Source organism: Etheostoma spectabile, chromosome 19 (assembly GCF_008692095.1).
Source record: "Etheostoma spectabile isolate EspeVRDwgs_2016 chromosome 19, UIUC_Espe_1.0, whole genome shotgun sequence".
NCBI lineage: Eukaryota > Metazoa > Chordata > Actinopteri > Perciformes > Percidae > Etheostoma > Etheostoma spectabile.
The window spans coordinates 12,983,572-12,998,301 of NC_045751.1; the positions used below are offsets into that span (position 1 = coordinate 12,983,572).

General features: G+C 38.4%; 1 protein-coding gene across 2 annotated transcripts in view; it reads right to left on the bottom strand.

Moving 5' to 3' along the window:
• The window catches only part of adisspb (adipose secreted signaling protein b), a 32,658-nt gene that overhangs the window by 7,511 nt on the left and 10,417 nt on the right, over window positions 1-14,730 (bottom strand). For both annotated transcript variants that reach the window (XM_032544144.1, XM_032544142.1), the window contains exons 3-5: window positions 12,253-12,389; window positions 4,775-4,913; window positions 957-1,082 (exon numbers count right to left, since the gene is read on the bottom strand). In XM_032544144.1, coding sequence (XP_032400035.1) covers window positions 957-1,082; window positions 4,775-4,913; window positions 12,253-12,389 — 402 coding nt within the window. The remainder of the gene's footprint in view (window positions 1-956; window positions 1,083-4,774; window positions 4,914-12,252; window positions 12,390-14,730) is intronic.

The window sequence follows — 14,730 nt, forward strand, 5'->3', positions numbered from 1 at the left end:
ACACCACACACACACACACACACACACACCACACACACACACACACACACACCCAAACACACAAAACACCAACACACACACCACACACACAGGGCCTGAAATTAACACCCGACCACTTGCCAAATGTGGGTGAATTTTGCAATTGGCGGGTAACACTGTCAATCTACCTGCCACATTGGCAGTTATCTAATGAGAATTGAGTGATTTAGACGCGTAACTATCAGTAGGCATGGTACGCAGTTGCTTACAGGCATACAGTGCATAGAGCAAATCCAAGTTTCAGTTTAACTGTCAGTTAAATAACTAAAAGAGAAAAAAATAAGAGACTCAGATGTTAAGAGTCAGCTGTAGTAAAAAACAAAATTAGTGTGAAAGAACTTGCTGGTAAAATGCAATAAAATACGTTTTGACTCTGGATGAGGATTCCTTTTTGGAGAAAATCCAATAAATCATTATACACAACTAAGAATTAAATCCCCCATCCAATGCCATAGATATAGTGCCGCTTGTCCAGTCATGCCAAAACAGCTATTTATGAACTTCAATATTTAATGAAAAATAATCTCAAAATGTAATAGCCCAACGTGGTGTCAACATAAAACACATCGCTTTCAAGCCAGAGAGCGGAGTTCACTTTGCGGCGTTAACAAAAATACTCTGGTAAGGAAAAGCTTGTTTGTTCCTTGGGAGGGTTTTAACCCCGATCTTTTTCCTAAACTTAACTGTCGTCGCCATATGATGCTCAGTTTTTCTGGCTAAACTTAACTACCACGTCACCTATTGGAGGCTAAACAACTGCTGCTGGTAGCCGGCGTCCAAATAAAACAAAAAATGTAAAGTACGCACAAAAACAGGTGGACGGACACTTTCATTTCCCCAACAGTTAAACAAGCCAACAAAAGTTAATTTGAAAGCTAAAGCGATTCTTATCACTTATATCTGTAATGTAGCCTCACCCATGACTCTGGCGTGAACTTTGACTTTAACACAAATGTCCTGGTTGGTCTCGCTCTGCAGCAGCACCTCCTCACACAGAACTCCCTCTTGCTGGGCCATGTACTCGCATGTCACCTTCAGACCTCCTGGGAAACACAAAGAAGATGAAGAGGGATTGGATTTCCTCTTTATTGCGGAGATTTACTTCACACACACGTAACACACACACGTAACCCACACACACACGTAACACACACACACACGTAACCCACACACACACGTAACCCACACACACACACACACACACACACACACACACACACACACACACACACACACACACACACACACGGCTCCAGGCACAGAGTGTAATATAAGGAGTGTGGCAGTAAGCTGAAGGTAAAGGTCAGTGATCTACTTTAGTTACAGGCATTTAGTGGGAAGGACTCCCAGATCCATTAGAGGATCACCTTTGGCCCAATTTAGCAGGTTTGGTGGCGAGGAGGAGTCCAGTAAAGAGGGTTTACCACCTCAGACAGCACGACGAGTGACAAGAATTCAAGACAAACAAAAGTTTGGAAGTGAGTTGTGTTGTAATGATTGTCAAATTGCTGAGCAAAACACTGCCTCAGCTGTCTGTTCCTGTAATCCTCAGCCATCTGGTCCGACTTCAGCCGCCTGTTACAGTGCCGCTGTAGTATTTGACATCAAACCTGACTGCAATAAAAACCGTCTTATTTTTATATTTGTAAATTTCTAACTGAATGAATGTTGCATTGTATGTGGATTAGAGAAGATAACTGATATTAAGAAAAGTAATTAAAAGGGGATTTACTAAATGAATGACATTTAAGAGCTCTTCAAGGAACTCAAAATCTGCTGTGACTTGCTTTGATTTCAAATCTGATTTTACTGTTGTGGATTGACGGTTTTTATTTGCCTTTGGCATTTATTATGTCACAACGCTATCAAATGTGTTTTATTATGTTGTGTTCTTACTGTTTTGGTTTTTCTTTTGTGATTTCCGGATTACTGGCAAGGGAATTTTTCATCCGTAAAATGTCTAGTTCAGTTCATTTTGTAGTCACAATTTCAAAAATAAATGTAATTAAAGGGGTCTTTGTAAATAAGTCATGTTTAAGCTTACTCCAATTCCTCAAATAAAAACTGGTAGTCAATTAAAAGCGGGGCCTTTGATAGTGGCCAGGGGCGTGGTCACCATGGAAAAATAAAGGCCGGCCTCAAATTAAGGCCGGGGAAAAAACAGTGTGGATTATCTCCTAAATGCTTTTCAGATAATGTGCATTCAATTTTAATGTCATGTACATTTCTACCAATTTAATTTAACAGATTCAACAATATATTCATACTTTTTTTCCTGGGTTATGGTCCTCATGTAAAGTATTATTTTCCTATTGGCATTTTAGTCAGTGCGGCTGTATGTGTTACTCAGCCAAGTGTAGTGTTTAGTAACGTACAGGTGCCACTAGATGGCAGTAGCTACATTAATTGTAACACGGGTCTCATTTAGTGACGGGCTCTGGTGCTAGTGACAGACTTTTTAACAACAAAACAAAAAAATCTTTAAAGTACGCGGAGGAAAACGAGTGAGAAAGCTTCAAGACATATTGACATTGACCCCAAGAGAATGCGAGACTGGAAGAAACAGAAGGATGAGCTACGAGATTAGCCAACAGAAGCAGAGCACAGCTAACCCTAGCTAGCTGGAGGAAAAGAGTTAGCCTGGAGCTAGAAACGAAGCTAGCTAGCTACCGTCTGTTAGTCAGATACTGGTGTAACTACTGTATGCTCTTATCGTAATCTACCAGCAATATCGTAGTACCTATATTTGAAATAAATAACCGGTACATTTACAGGGTTCAAACTGACGCAGTGGTGGTGTTTGATTATTTCTGACCAAAATTGCTGGGGATATTTTTGAAAATGTTTCTTAAAAAATGAATGCTCTCTGCCCACTGGAACGCTACGGCTTTTCATTTAAAACGGTTTATTTAAAACAAATATACTTGTCAAATAGATGGAATTAGAAATAAAGGCCTGCCTCTAATCAAAGCCTGCTTCAAATAAAAACCGGGTAACGTCTGCAGTTCAGGTAAATAAAGGCCCTGGCTTTTATTTGAGGAATTACGATATGTTTAGTTTTCAATATTAGCCTTAAAACAGTATCAGTTGGGCTATATTACAAAGTAATCCTGAAGTCTGGTATTGACCAATGACCTATCCAACCAGTGCAGTGTGTGTGTGATACACACACACACAATATAGTGTATATATATATATATATTATATATAATATATATTATAATATATATATACACACATATACAATATATCTATCTATATATATTATATACATATATCTATAATACATACATAATATACACACACATATACATATTATATTATATATAATATACTCTTATGGCATGCCGTTTAGGAAATAATATATTATATGAAGTTTATCCATCTGAATATATGGAATGAAAGTCTGATATATGGAATGAAAAAGTCTGAATATATTGATGAAATCTGAATATATGGAATGAAAGTCTGATATATGTGAATGAAAGTCTTAATGAATAATATGGATGAAATTGAATATATGATAAGTCTGAATATATGATGAAAGTCTGAATATATGAATGAAAGTCTGAATATATGGAATGAAAGTCTGATAAATGGAATGAAGTCTGATAATGAATCTGATATATGGATGAAAGTCTGAATATATTGAATGAAAGCTGAATATATGGATGAAGTCTGATATTGAATGAAGTCTGATATAGGAATGAAAGCTGACGTCATTACGGCGCTGCGCCATCTTGTGTTGTGGCTGATAATCAGTTGTAACAAATGTGGACGCTATGAGTGAATCGGCTAGGAATCTAGTGTCAGCTATTTTGAGCATGAGAGATTATTACCACTCTGCACATGCATGTAGCGGCCAAATAACTGGTAACCGTATCCTGCCCACACCATTAGCTTCCATGTTGAAGTGTTACTTCTGCCGACATCTCCCAAAGAGACTCATAAATTCCTTCAAGAATGATGCATAATGTTCTTTCGGCAACGTTTTTTGAACAGGATTGCTTATAAGCACTAGAATGTCGCAATAATGGAAATATGATCCTCAAGGTGACGCTATCTAATTTCCAATGTTTGTGTCGTTTGGAGTATGACCGTTTTTTGCAAAAAACCCTGCAGTTCAAAAGTATTGGACTATTTCAGCCGATGCCATTTTGTAAATCCAGTGATTCAGAAAGGTATCCCTTTGGTGACATTTCTGTCAATGTATTCCAACTTTCATTCCATATATCAGACTTCATTTCATATTTCAGACTTCATTCCATATATTCAGACTTCATTCCATATATTTCAGACTTCATCCATATATTCAACTTCATTCAATATTCTTCATCCATATATTCAGACTTTCATTCCATATTTCAGACGTTCATTCCTTATTCAGACGTTCATTCCATATATCAGACTTTCATTCAATATATTCAGACTTTCATTCCAAATATTCAGATGGATAAACTTCATATATATATATATTATTTCCTAAACGCATGCCAAATATCTAATAATATATATAGTAAATATATAAACCGACACGCAGAAAGCAAACAAGGCTCCCGGTTTGTCTTTCTCCAGCTAGTGTGCAGAGTCCAACAAAGCTGCAATATACAGTTCACTGTTCCGTGGTTGATGTACTTGAAAAGAATTCAGGGCAAGCATGGTATGAAGTAAGTTCTTTTAGATGCACTCTCTGCTGTGTTTATTCATATTAGGTTTTTTTCCTCCATGATCTTACCCTCTGGTGCTGGTGTGATATCAGTGATCCGGAGGTGTGGACTGGGTACTGGTGCTGGACATACATCCTTCCCCAGAGCGGGGACCTCGGGCAAGGTGAACACTATTTCATACCGGTGCTGCGTCTTTAGGAAGCCAACCTACAGTGAGGGAGAGATATTTAGAGAGTTGAAAGGAAAAGAGACAAGTAAAGAAAACAATGGCAGTCTTTCTCTCTCCCACAAAGTTTGGACTAATCCGACTGTGGCATAGGTGGAGGGAATCAGGCTTTGGCTTGGCCTCACATGGCATGCAAATCCATTACAGCTCAATAATAAAGGATTAATTTCTATGAGAAAAATGGATAACTAATTCCTATAAGCCTTACACTGTCGGCCTGAATTTTCTGTGAGGGAGTCCTCTAATTGAAATCATTAGTTATTGCTCTGGCGATCTTAATCCTCCTCACCTCTGCCAAATTGGCAATTTCAGCCTGATGGGAAGTAAACTAAATTACCTCCAGGATTTCATTCAATTCCAAAATCTTCCGATAATACTAATCCCAGTATTAATTCAAAAGCTTAATCTTATTTGTGGTTTCACCTTCTACAGCAGTTTGTAGGCTGTAGTAGGGACTCCTAAAAAGCTCGACCACCCAAACATGGACGCCAGCATGGGCCCCCACAAGGACAAAATTCAAAGTCGGCATGGATTCTTTTGTGTGGTGGCAATGAACAAGTATCTCTGACCCTTGCTAGTCTTTAGCATTGCCAGAACTAGATCTGCAATGATGAATGCAAGGTTCCTTTCCAAAATTCTGAAAGTACACTTAACCATTCAATTTAAAAAGGATTTGTAGACACAAATTCACTGGTTCATCAACAGAAAATTAAGTAACCGATTTCTTTGTTTAAGTCACTTATTAAGCAAAAAACACACATCTGATTTCAGCTTCTCATCTGTGAATACTTTATGTTTAGCTTTATTCTGATGTATATCATTGAATGTTGAATATCTTTTGGTTTTGGGACTGCAGGTCAGACAGAACAACCAATTTGACTTTGCCTTTGGATCGGGGAACAAGTGATGGACATTTTTTGCTATTTTCTGACATTTTACAATGATCAACCAAATAATTGAAAAAAATTTCAACAGGAAAATAATAATTGTTATTGTTATTGTTTTCAATACGGAAAACAATCAGTTGCAGCCCTATTCAAGATCACCCATTAGGTTGAGTCAAATAAAAATAATTTTACAAGGATAACAAAAGAAAAAACAGGTTTCAAATTGTTATCATACATAACTGACACAACCAACACTCCTGTTGCTAATGCACACAGCACAATTCACACCTTTTTCGCAATTCATACTACCCATTGCAAAATTTAAAAGGAGACTAGACGGTAGGGAAGTGAGAACAAGAGCAACAGACAGGTAAAGAGAGGAGAGTGATGTAGGGGCAGCTGCCTAACATTTAACAAAGAGAAAAATTCATGAGGGAGTTGTCACAGAGAGAAGTGAAGAAAGCCTCACAGAGGAGTCAGAATAAAAAAGAGAGACAGGGAGAGAGAGAGGATGAAACCGCAGGGAAGTGCAGGCATGGAAAGATAAGCCTAAAAACCCTCCAGCTAGAGCTGCAAACGGCAGCTCCAGCACCACACAAGCCCTGGATAAAGCAGCAGAGCAGAGGCTGCAGACAGCATGAAGTGGGAAGGGAAGCGGGGGAATACTGGAAGAGCATTGCACAGAAAAAACAATAATTATTCAGTGAGCATGGTCCCACGCATGTCCAGACACTGAACTGCCTCTGAAAGATTGATGTAATATGAATGTGATGCTGCAGATTTGGACCAAAAGAGAGGTTGCTTTAATGATGGAGACCAAGGAGTGATAACCAATGTGAAATATTTCATTTAGTAAGTCGCAGTACACCAACAGCTGCACCTCCAGTCACCTGACACAACTTCAGGAGCTTGAAGCTCCTGAAGTTGGCGAACAACACCACCCTCATTGGACTCATCTCTGGTTGGGGATGAGTCCGCCTACAGGTGGGGGACTGAACACCTGGTGACCTGGTGCAGTCAGAACAACTTGGAGCTAAACACTCCGAAGACAGTGGAGATGGTTGTGGATTTCTGGAAAGACGCAGCACCACCTGCCCCCATCACCTCGGGTGACTCCACAGTCAACATTATGGAGTCTATCTGCTTCCTGGGATGCATCATCTTCCAGGACCTCAAAAAGGCACAAGAGAGCATCTACTTCCTGCCGCAGCGGAAGAAGTTTAACCTGTCAAAGACAATGATGGTGCACTTCTACATCTGCCATCATTGAGTCCATCTTCAACTGCTCCATCACCATCTGGTATGCTCACGGCAAAAACCTCACGTCACGAGAACAGTTTCTTCCTGATGTCCCTGGGCCTCAACATCAAGGCCCGGGATCCCCAGTGACAGACTTTTTAATTAAAAAAAATATACAGTACATCTAATAAATCTATTTTGTATGGTCTTGACTATAGCAGTACTTTGTCTTATTGTTTATTGCTTCTTTTATTACGTTTATTGTATGCACCAAATACACCAAGGCAAAATCAAGTGAAAACTTACTTTAGTGATAAATACGATTCTGATTCATTTTTACTCTAGCTTACGAGTGCTCTACTGAACAATGCCGGTAACATGACATCTTTTAAAATGTTCTATATGTAACACTGGGAGCTAGACACACCCAGAGACAAAAATCGTTTATCTAAAACAATGGTGCAATTCTTTACTCAACTTGAAGAAAAATACCACACATTTTATGAACTTGTATGTCCAGGTCCGCAAGACAATTTAATCAGTATTTATGAACATGCAACAGTCTTTACTGAATAGAAACTGGACATCCTTACATATGAGATGTCCCTGGGAGAAAATAAAAACAAAAATCCTCCATGGACAATAAATGAGACATTAAAGTCATATTATGCTCATTTTCTTGTTCATAATTGTATTTAGAGGTTGTACCAGAATAGGTTTCCATGGTTATTGCGGCAGCTCCTCTTTTCACCCTGTGTTCCCTGAGCTCTCTGTTTTAGCTACAGAGTGAGACATCTTACTTTATTCCATCTTTGTTGGGAGTCACACATGCGCAGTACCTAGGTAAGCACTGCTAGCTAATCAAAAGCAGAGTATGAGGGCGTGCCACGCTAGCAGCTAGGCGAGCATTCGTCACGGAAGTAAAGGCCGGACTACAACAGAGCTGTTGGCAGCAGTTTATGAACAGTTTTTTCTGTTGGCGATGGTAAGTCCCTTTGGGCTGGACTTTGGGCTTTTTCACTTTGGAAGCCAAAATTCATTCTTCTTGAGCTTTATTTTGTTCTCCAACAAAATTTCTGCCTGTTTGGCTGATAAATGCTCCACTACGTTTACCAGTTGGTAACTAACTGTGTTTGTCTTCCGTTTGGTGCTGAGCAGGTAACGTACAGTGGGTTTATCAGAGCTTGTTTGCTAAAAACAACTGCCTATTGCGCCTGTAAACAATGCTAATGAGAGTGGTGAACCAAAACAGAAAAAATGTTCTTGGATCCATTGTCAATATATGAATCTAAAACATGAACAAGTGCTGCTCTAAACCAAAACTAAACACAAGAATAGTCCTTTCTTATGGCAATGTTTCCTGTAGGCAACCACACATCCTTGCAGTCATTAACCCTTAATCTGGTTACTCACAGTAATATGATTATAGTTTATGTGCATCTTAACCCAATGATGAAGCTCGTAAACATAATCTGCAAGTCTATAAACATGGCTGTCCTGAGTCAATTAAATAATTTAAATGGCCTCTGCAAACACACTTTTTCCAACTGATCTCTGCAGCACTGATAGCTGCTTATGTCCATTATCTTCATCAGATACAAAAACCCACAAAAACACTACCAAGAATTATGGGTTTGATTCTAAGTGACCCCGCCTGGCGCAGTGAAATCCCGACATTGTGTATTCAAAACTGGTATTCATACAGCTGTTGCATGCATACCACTTACATCCCACACACTCCCACCTCATATTTGGTCTGTACAAGCCCCCCGGCCCATTTCCATAGCAATACCACCTCCCTCCCCTCAGCTCTACGATGAGCAACGACGCAAGGCTGACAGCACTCTGTGCCCACTCTCAAATGCTCTTAAAGAGCTTTGTGAAGCACACTCGCACAAACTCACACTGCTCTGTAACTGTGAAGGTCACAGCCTAGTTTGTAGGCCATCTACACGTGTACAAGGCGCTTTTTAGCAAATTGATTTGTAGTTTCAAAGCTCGGAAAGGCTTAGCTACAGTGAGTGTGTACAAAACCTTCATTTGGAATTTTGGTATCACTGAAAAATAGCAGAAGAAAAAGGCCAACCTGAAAGGCTTCTGAGTGTATTTGGTGTTCAAAGAATAGTCAATATGAATTATCCACATGTTAAAGCCTATTTTTGTATACTCCTGTATGAATTAAATGCTTGACATATGAAAAGTATAGAACTTTAGTGCTAAATGAACAGAACTTGCAAGTATCAGAACGTTAAGCGTCTTCCAAATTGTGTAAATACTGCTGTAACGCTGTTTTTTTTACAATAAACATTTTTATATCATATTTATTAACATACATAGATGAGGTTCTTGTTTTTTCCTTTTTAGTGTCCTCATCCAACATCTAAAAACAAGACTTAGAGTCTGCAGCCACGCTAGCAGCTGTGTAAGGCCCAGTGATGCTTTGAGCTAGATGCTAACATTAGCATTCTAACATAGAGAGAGAACATCATAATATTGTAGTAAGGTATAAGTGGTGTATTTTCTTGGTTTTAAAGGCTGCATTACAGCAAAGTTATGTCATTTAACATTTACTTACCAGACTGTACTAACTGTACTAACTAATTATTTGCTTTTACCCACTTAGTCCTTATATCTACATTACTGATTTTTATTTATCAAAAATCTCGTTGTGTAAATATTTTATGAAAACACCAATAGTCATCACTACGATATCGTTGCGGTATCAATATTGAGGTGTTTGGTCAAAAATATTGTGATTTTTGATTTTCTCCATATCGCCCAGCCCTACTCTAACAAACTCAATAGTAACATGCAGATGTTTAATAATTATGTTATCTTAGTTTAGCGTATTAGCATACTAACATTAGCCCTGAGGCTGATAGGGAGGTCATTCGTTTTTCAAGTATTTGGTCATAAACCAAAGTATCGGACACATTAAAAATTGGATCTGATGGTGGTGCTACATGGAAAGTCATTCCATTCAAAACCACTAATGTTAAGTTATGGTGGTGATACAGGAAAACCACCAAAGCCATTGGGATTCATCCTCTGGGGACTTTAAGATATTTCAGTTACATGTCCTGTGCTCAAATCCAGTCAAGGATCTTTGCAAAGTATCCCTCATGTTTCTTTCTGTATTTTTGATGCTAATAATGGTGCAATGGTGAAGGAGTATTCTCAGTAATATTATTTACTAATAAATAGAAAGCCACAAATAACTGCATCTAAGACAATGTGAGATTAAAGAGCTGTAAAAAGACAGCAATCTCAAAGAAATAAATGAGCTACATTTTAATTGAACATGAGGGAACATGTTTCATCTATGCAACCCTTCATTAGCATCACAATCACCAGCAACTTCTATGTTAATGAGGTCTGCTCAGCTGGTGAAATTTTTTTGCGAGTTAATGGCACCTTTGGTTGCTGTTGCTTGGCTCCTACATTGAGCTTCTCCAGAGTTTAGGAGCTGACAGAAGAAGAAAAAAACAGATGAGAAGTCTGATATCATTGTTCTCTGCCTTTATAGCCGACAGAGGAGATTAACGGTGATGAAACAAGACTTTAATCTTCTCCTGGATGTTTCACAGATAAAGCCCGTCAAAGCTCGTCAAAAATGAGGACACTGCCCCAACAGTTACCATCTCAAATTATAGCCACCACTTGCAAAACATGCTCCCCAGGAAAGTCAAGCCCCTAATTATGAGTATAAGACTTTCATTTCACTTCCCAGAGGACTATTCAGATACATACAGATTTGGAAGAAGGTAGTGTTGTGGTTTTCTCAAGTAAATCTAAATTAATATCTGCTTCAAAAATGATTACTTTGTTCGAGCGATGGTAATAAATCTGTTTTCATCGTTAGTATAGTAGCTTGGTATGGCCTTGGTTTTTATTCAATATGAATAATTTGATGAAAGGATATAGGATATTTTGCTTGTGCAGTATGAACCTTTAATCAACTTCCCAGTCTCATCCTTACCTGCTCCCATTTTACACACTATCTCCAGCGTTTTAATTTTTTATTGTTAATCTGATCTAAAAAGATATTACACAAGAACATTTACTTGGACTTGGATTAGTGATCTGCTTTAAATGGTGTCCATACAGCAGATGGGGACTGAATAATGGCTGTTGGTTGGGCATAAAACTACTCCAGAACACTTTTTGATCCAAGGGAGTATGTGACGATGCCAGCTTATAAGGGCGCTTGCTAAAAAAAGCCAATCATTATCTAATACAGATAAAGATTTCCAGTTTTTAGTATGACTCCTTGAAACTAAATGGACGTGATTGCTGACATTTGCTGCATAAAAAGCATGACAACAACCCTATCTGCACTGCAGATGATATCTTCTTTCAGTAGGGTCATGCATGATATTGTGTCTTATTTACTGCTGCCAATTACATCCTTCCTGACGAATAAGTACTACACCATGTCCTGTCATAGTTTTGGTTTATGCAAGTAACGACTTGAACTGTGGATCCTCAATATCAGCTAAATTGTTTAGCTTTACTAGATGATGATGATGTGTTTTCAAATCATATTGATTAATATGATTTTTAATTCTATTAAGTTGGGAGAGAACATTTTTTTTAAGTAAGTTTGGCATCAATTAAACAAATGAAAGACGGAAAATCCAATGTTTACAGTTTAAGTTACAACAACTAATTTACAGTTTAAGTTACAACAATTGAATATGAGCTACAAAAAAAACACTCAATTAACTTTTATAAGATGGATATGGGTAGTATAGTAATTTACAGTAAATTAGGTGTTTCTTAAAAATGTCAGTGGGCAGACCCCCTTGGAGAATGTAAACTGTCATAACGATGGGAAAATTATTTTATTCTTTGCTTTCAGAATATGCAAGTGGCTGGTAGATTTGATTCACTCACCAGCCAAAAGAACAATGGTAATCTATTGAGTGGCAGGTGAAATTTGAACATTCACTAAGCATTTTTGTCTGGTTGGCGAAAAAGTTCATTTTGAACCCTGAGAGCCTTATATGAGTAAAAGGACCTGAATTTGATACAGAAGTTGGTAGAGATAAAACTTTAAGATAAATTAGAAGAGCAAAAGACAATACTGAGTCTAAATGTTTACAATCATTTAAAAACCTTACAACCTTAAATTTAAACAAATATTATTCAACCATTGTAGCTAGTTACAGGTTAGTTAGTTAGTTAAACACACCTTGACCATGAAGTTGCCATCATCCTCCAGAGTCACCATGACGACGGAGTCATGCAGCTTTTCGTCAAAGTGAACATGCGATGGGGCGCCGACAGCGGGGGGCTCTGAGAACCGAACGCCTCCTGCTTTCGCACAACCTGAGAGAAGAGGGCAGAGCCACCGAAGGTCAGAGATGAACAAAAACACTCACACTGGTTCTCTTCTAAAGGGAGAAAAGACGTGCTTAACCGCGCCTGTCACTGACATTAGGCACTATACAAAGGTAGTCACTCAAACCTGACTGAAGGACAGAAAAGATCAAGAGGCAAAGAAAGAAAACAGTTGAACAAGTTACAGAGCAGGGGAAGAAAGGGGAAAAAATAAGGATAAAATTAGATGTTGGATGTTGAAAAAGTCTGAAAAGATTAGATGATTTAGCGTGAAAAATTGTAGAAATGCACCAGGAGCTTCTGCTGGCTGCAGTTATAATCAAAAAAAGAGTTGCTAAGAATAGAAAGTTTGTTGAGATTGTTGGTATCACAGGAACGAGGGACCCAATATACAGTCCTGTTTTGGTAATATCGGGGCCCTTTTGAATACCAGAAATTGGCCAATCATGTCTTCCCCCGCTGATATGATAGAGATTTCTTACTGACTACATCTGCTTACAAATTGTTTTGCTTTGCCACTGAATGCAGGCTACCGGCAACTCTTATAGTTTGAGCCCTAGAGATCAAACAAATTAAAGGTGGCCTTTTAAATTATTCAGTAACTATGGTGATTTTAGACTGTCATAAAACTGACCTTTTAAATAAAAATTACAATACATAGTCCTCTATTTCTCCACGGGATCCTAGTGTCAAAATAAAGGAGCTAAAGAAGTTTAGGCTTACAAGCTAAACATATTATTTCCCGCTAGGTTTTAGCACGCTCCTAAGACACTGAGAGACACTGATGTTTATTGTTCTCCTGCCCAGGCATTTATTCCCAGTGCCAGAGAATTGAAACTCGTTCTCCAAATAAACACCCTGCTTCCAAAAACAATAATAGTCTTTGACAACAAACAATTTGTCTGAATTTGAAGGGCCTTGGGGCTGATTATAAAGCATCACTTTCCCAGACCTCAGAGGAGAGTAACACATGTACAGAAGTTAAACAACAAGAGATTACTAAACCTTTGCCACATTTACACAACCTTTTAAATGTTTATTATATATTTTATTAATAGGAGGTTGTCCTTTTTTGGGGATTCTTCCATGACTTAAATCTGAACACCGTTTCCAAAAGAAACTCTTCCGGAAACGGATGTTGCTGTTGCAGTGCAGTGTACACGCTTCCTTGGCACCATGTTTTTTATTGCCGCTTAACACCCCAAAAAAGCACCACTTAACTCTGGAACTAGGCACTTTGGTGCTGCTTCTCAGGCTTTGGGTATATTTAAATCCAGACTCAAAGGGTATCATAATGAACACACAAGTTATTTTCATCACCGCACTGAACAGGTATGTGGATTCAACATTGCTCGGCCTCCAGTGTTGTTGCTTTTAGCTTTCTCGAAAACCGCTCTTCCAAACAACTTTGCATTCAACACTGAGCTTCCTTGGGGCCTGAGCAATAAATTTGCCATGAAATAGTTGTGGCTCCTACGAGTGCAGTATACACAACACTTGCTAACAGCTAGCTATTTGGGACCTGGCTATTTCCCGGAATAAAAGCATTCATTCTGAAAGTTACATTGCTTAAAATGTTGGAGGTTGCTACAATGTAACATCTCTGGTCTGTCTTTCTTCATTATCTTTTTTAAATGACTGTAGAAAGCAACAGAGAGCGAGCTGTTCCTAGGATGCCATTTGGCGGAAAATCAAAGGACAAACATACAAACAGAGACTCCTTCCATTTTAGTAAGATTAACTTTGATTGTTGGGAAAATTCAGTCATACAAAGTTTGAAATCAAGTTTTCAGGGACTTTAACTCCAATTTAAACTTTAATTAGGTATTCTTGCCATCATGACAGTTCACATTTGTTGGCAGAGGGATTTCTTCCCTCCTTATCTTGACCAGAAATATATTTCTTAAAGACAGACATTTTTATCAAAAAAAAATCAACATAATTGATATTTCTTATTTCCAAAACAACAGCACATGAAGCGCTAATTTAATTACATCTTGCTGGAACAATCCTGCCTTACTACAATTAATCACACCTCAATGTTTGCAAGTCACAAATGCATTTTTTGCTAAAACTGAGGAGCCAAGTCCACTGTGTATCCATGCACCAATGCATTTAAATTGAACTCACGTGCTGAATTATGTCTTTGCATTTCATGAAGCACAGGACATTACTGCCCCCCTTGGCCTAGTTCCATTAAACTTTTATACAGACACATATTAGCGATTAGAAATCCTTGCTATCAGCAATATAGGTCACAATAATGAGTTCAGGAGTTACATAATGTTCCATATGTGCAGGCTAGTGTGTGTGTGTGTGTGTGTGTGTG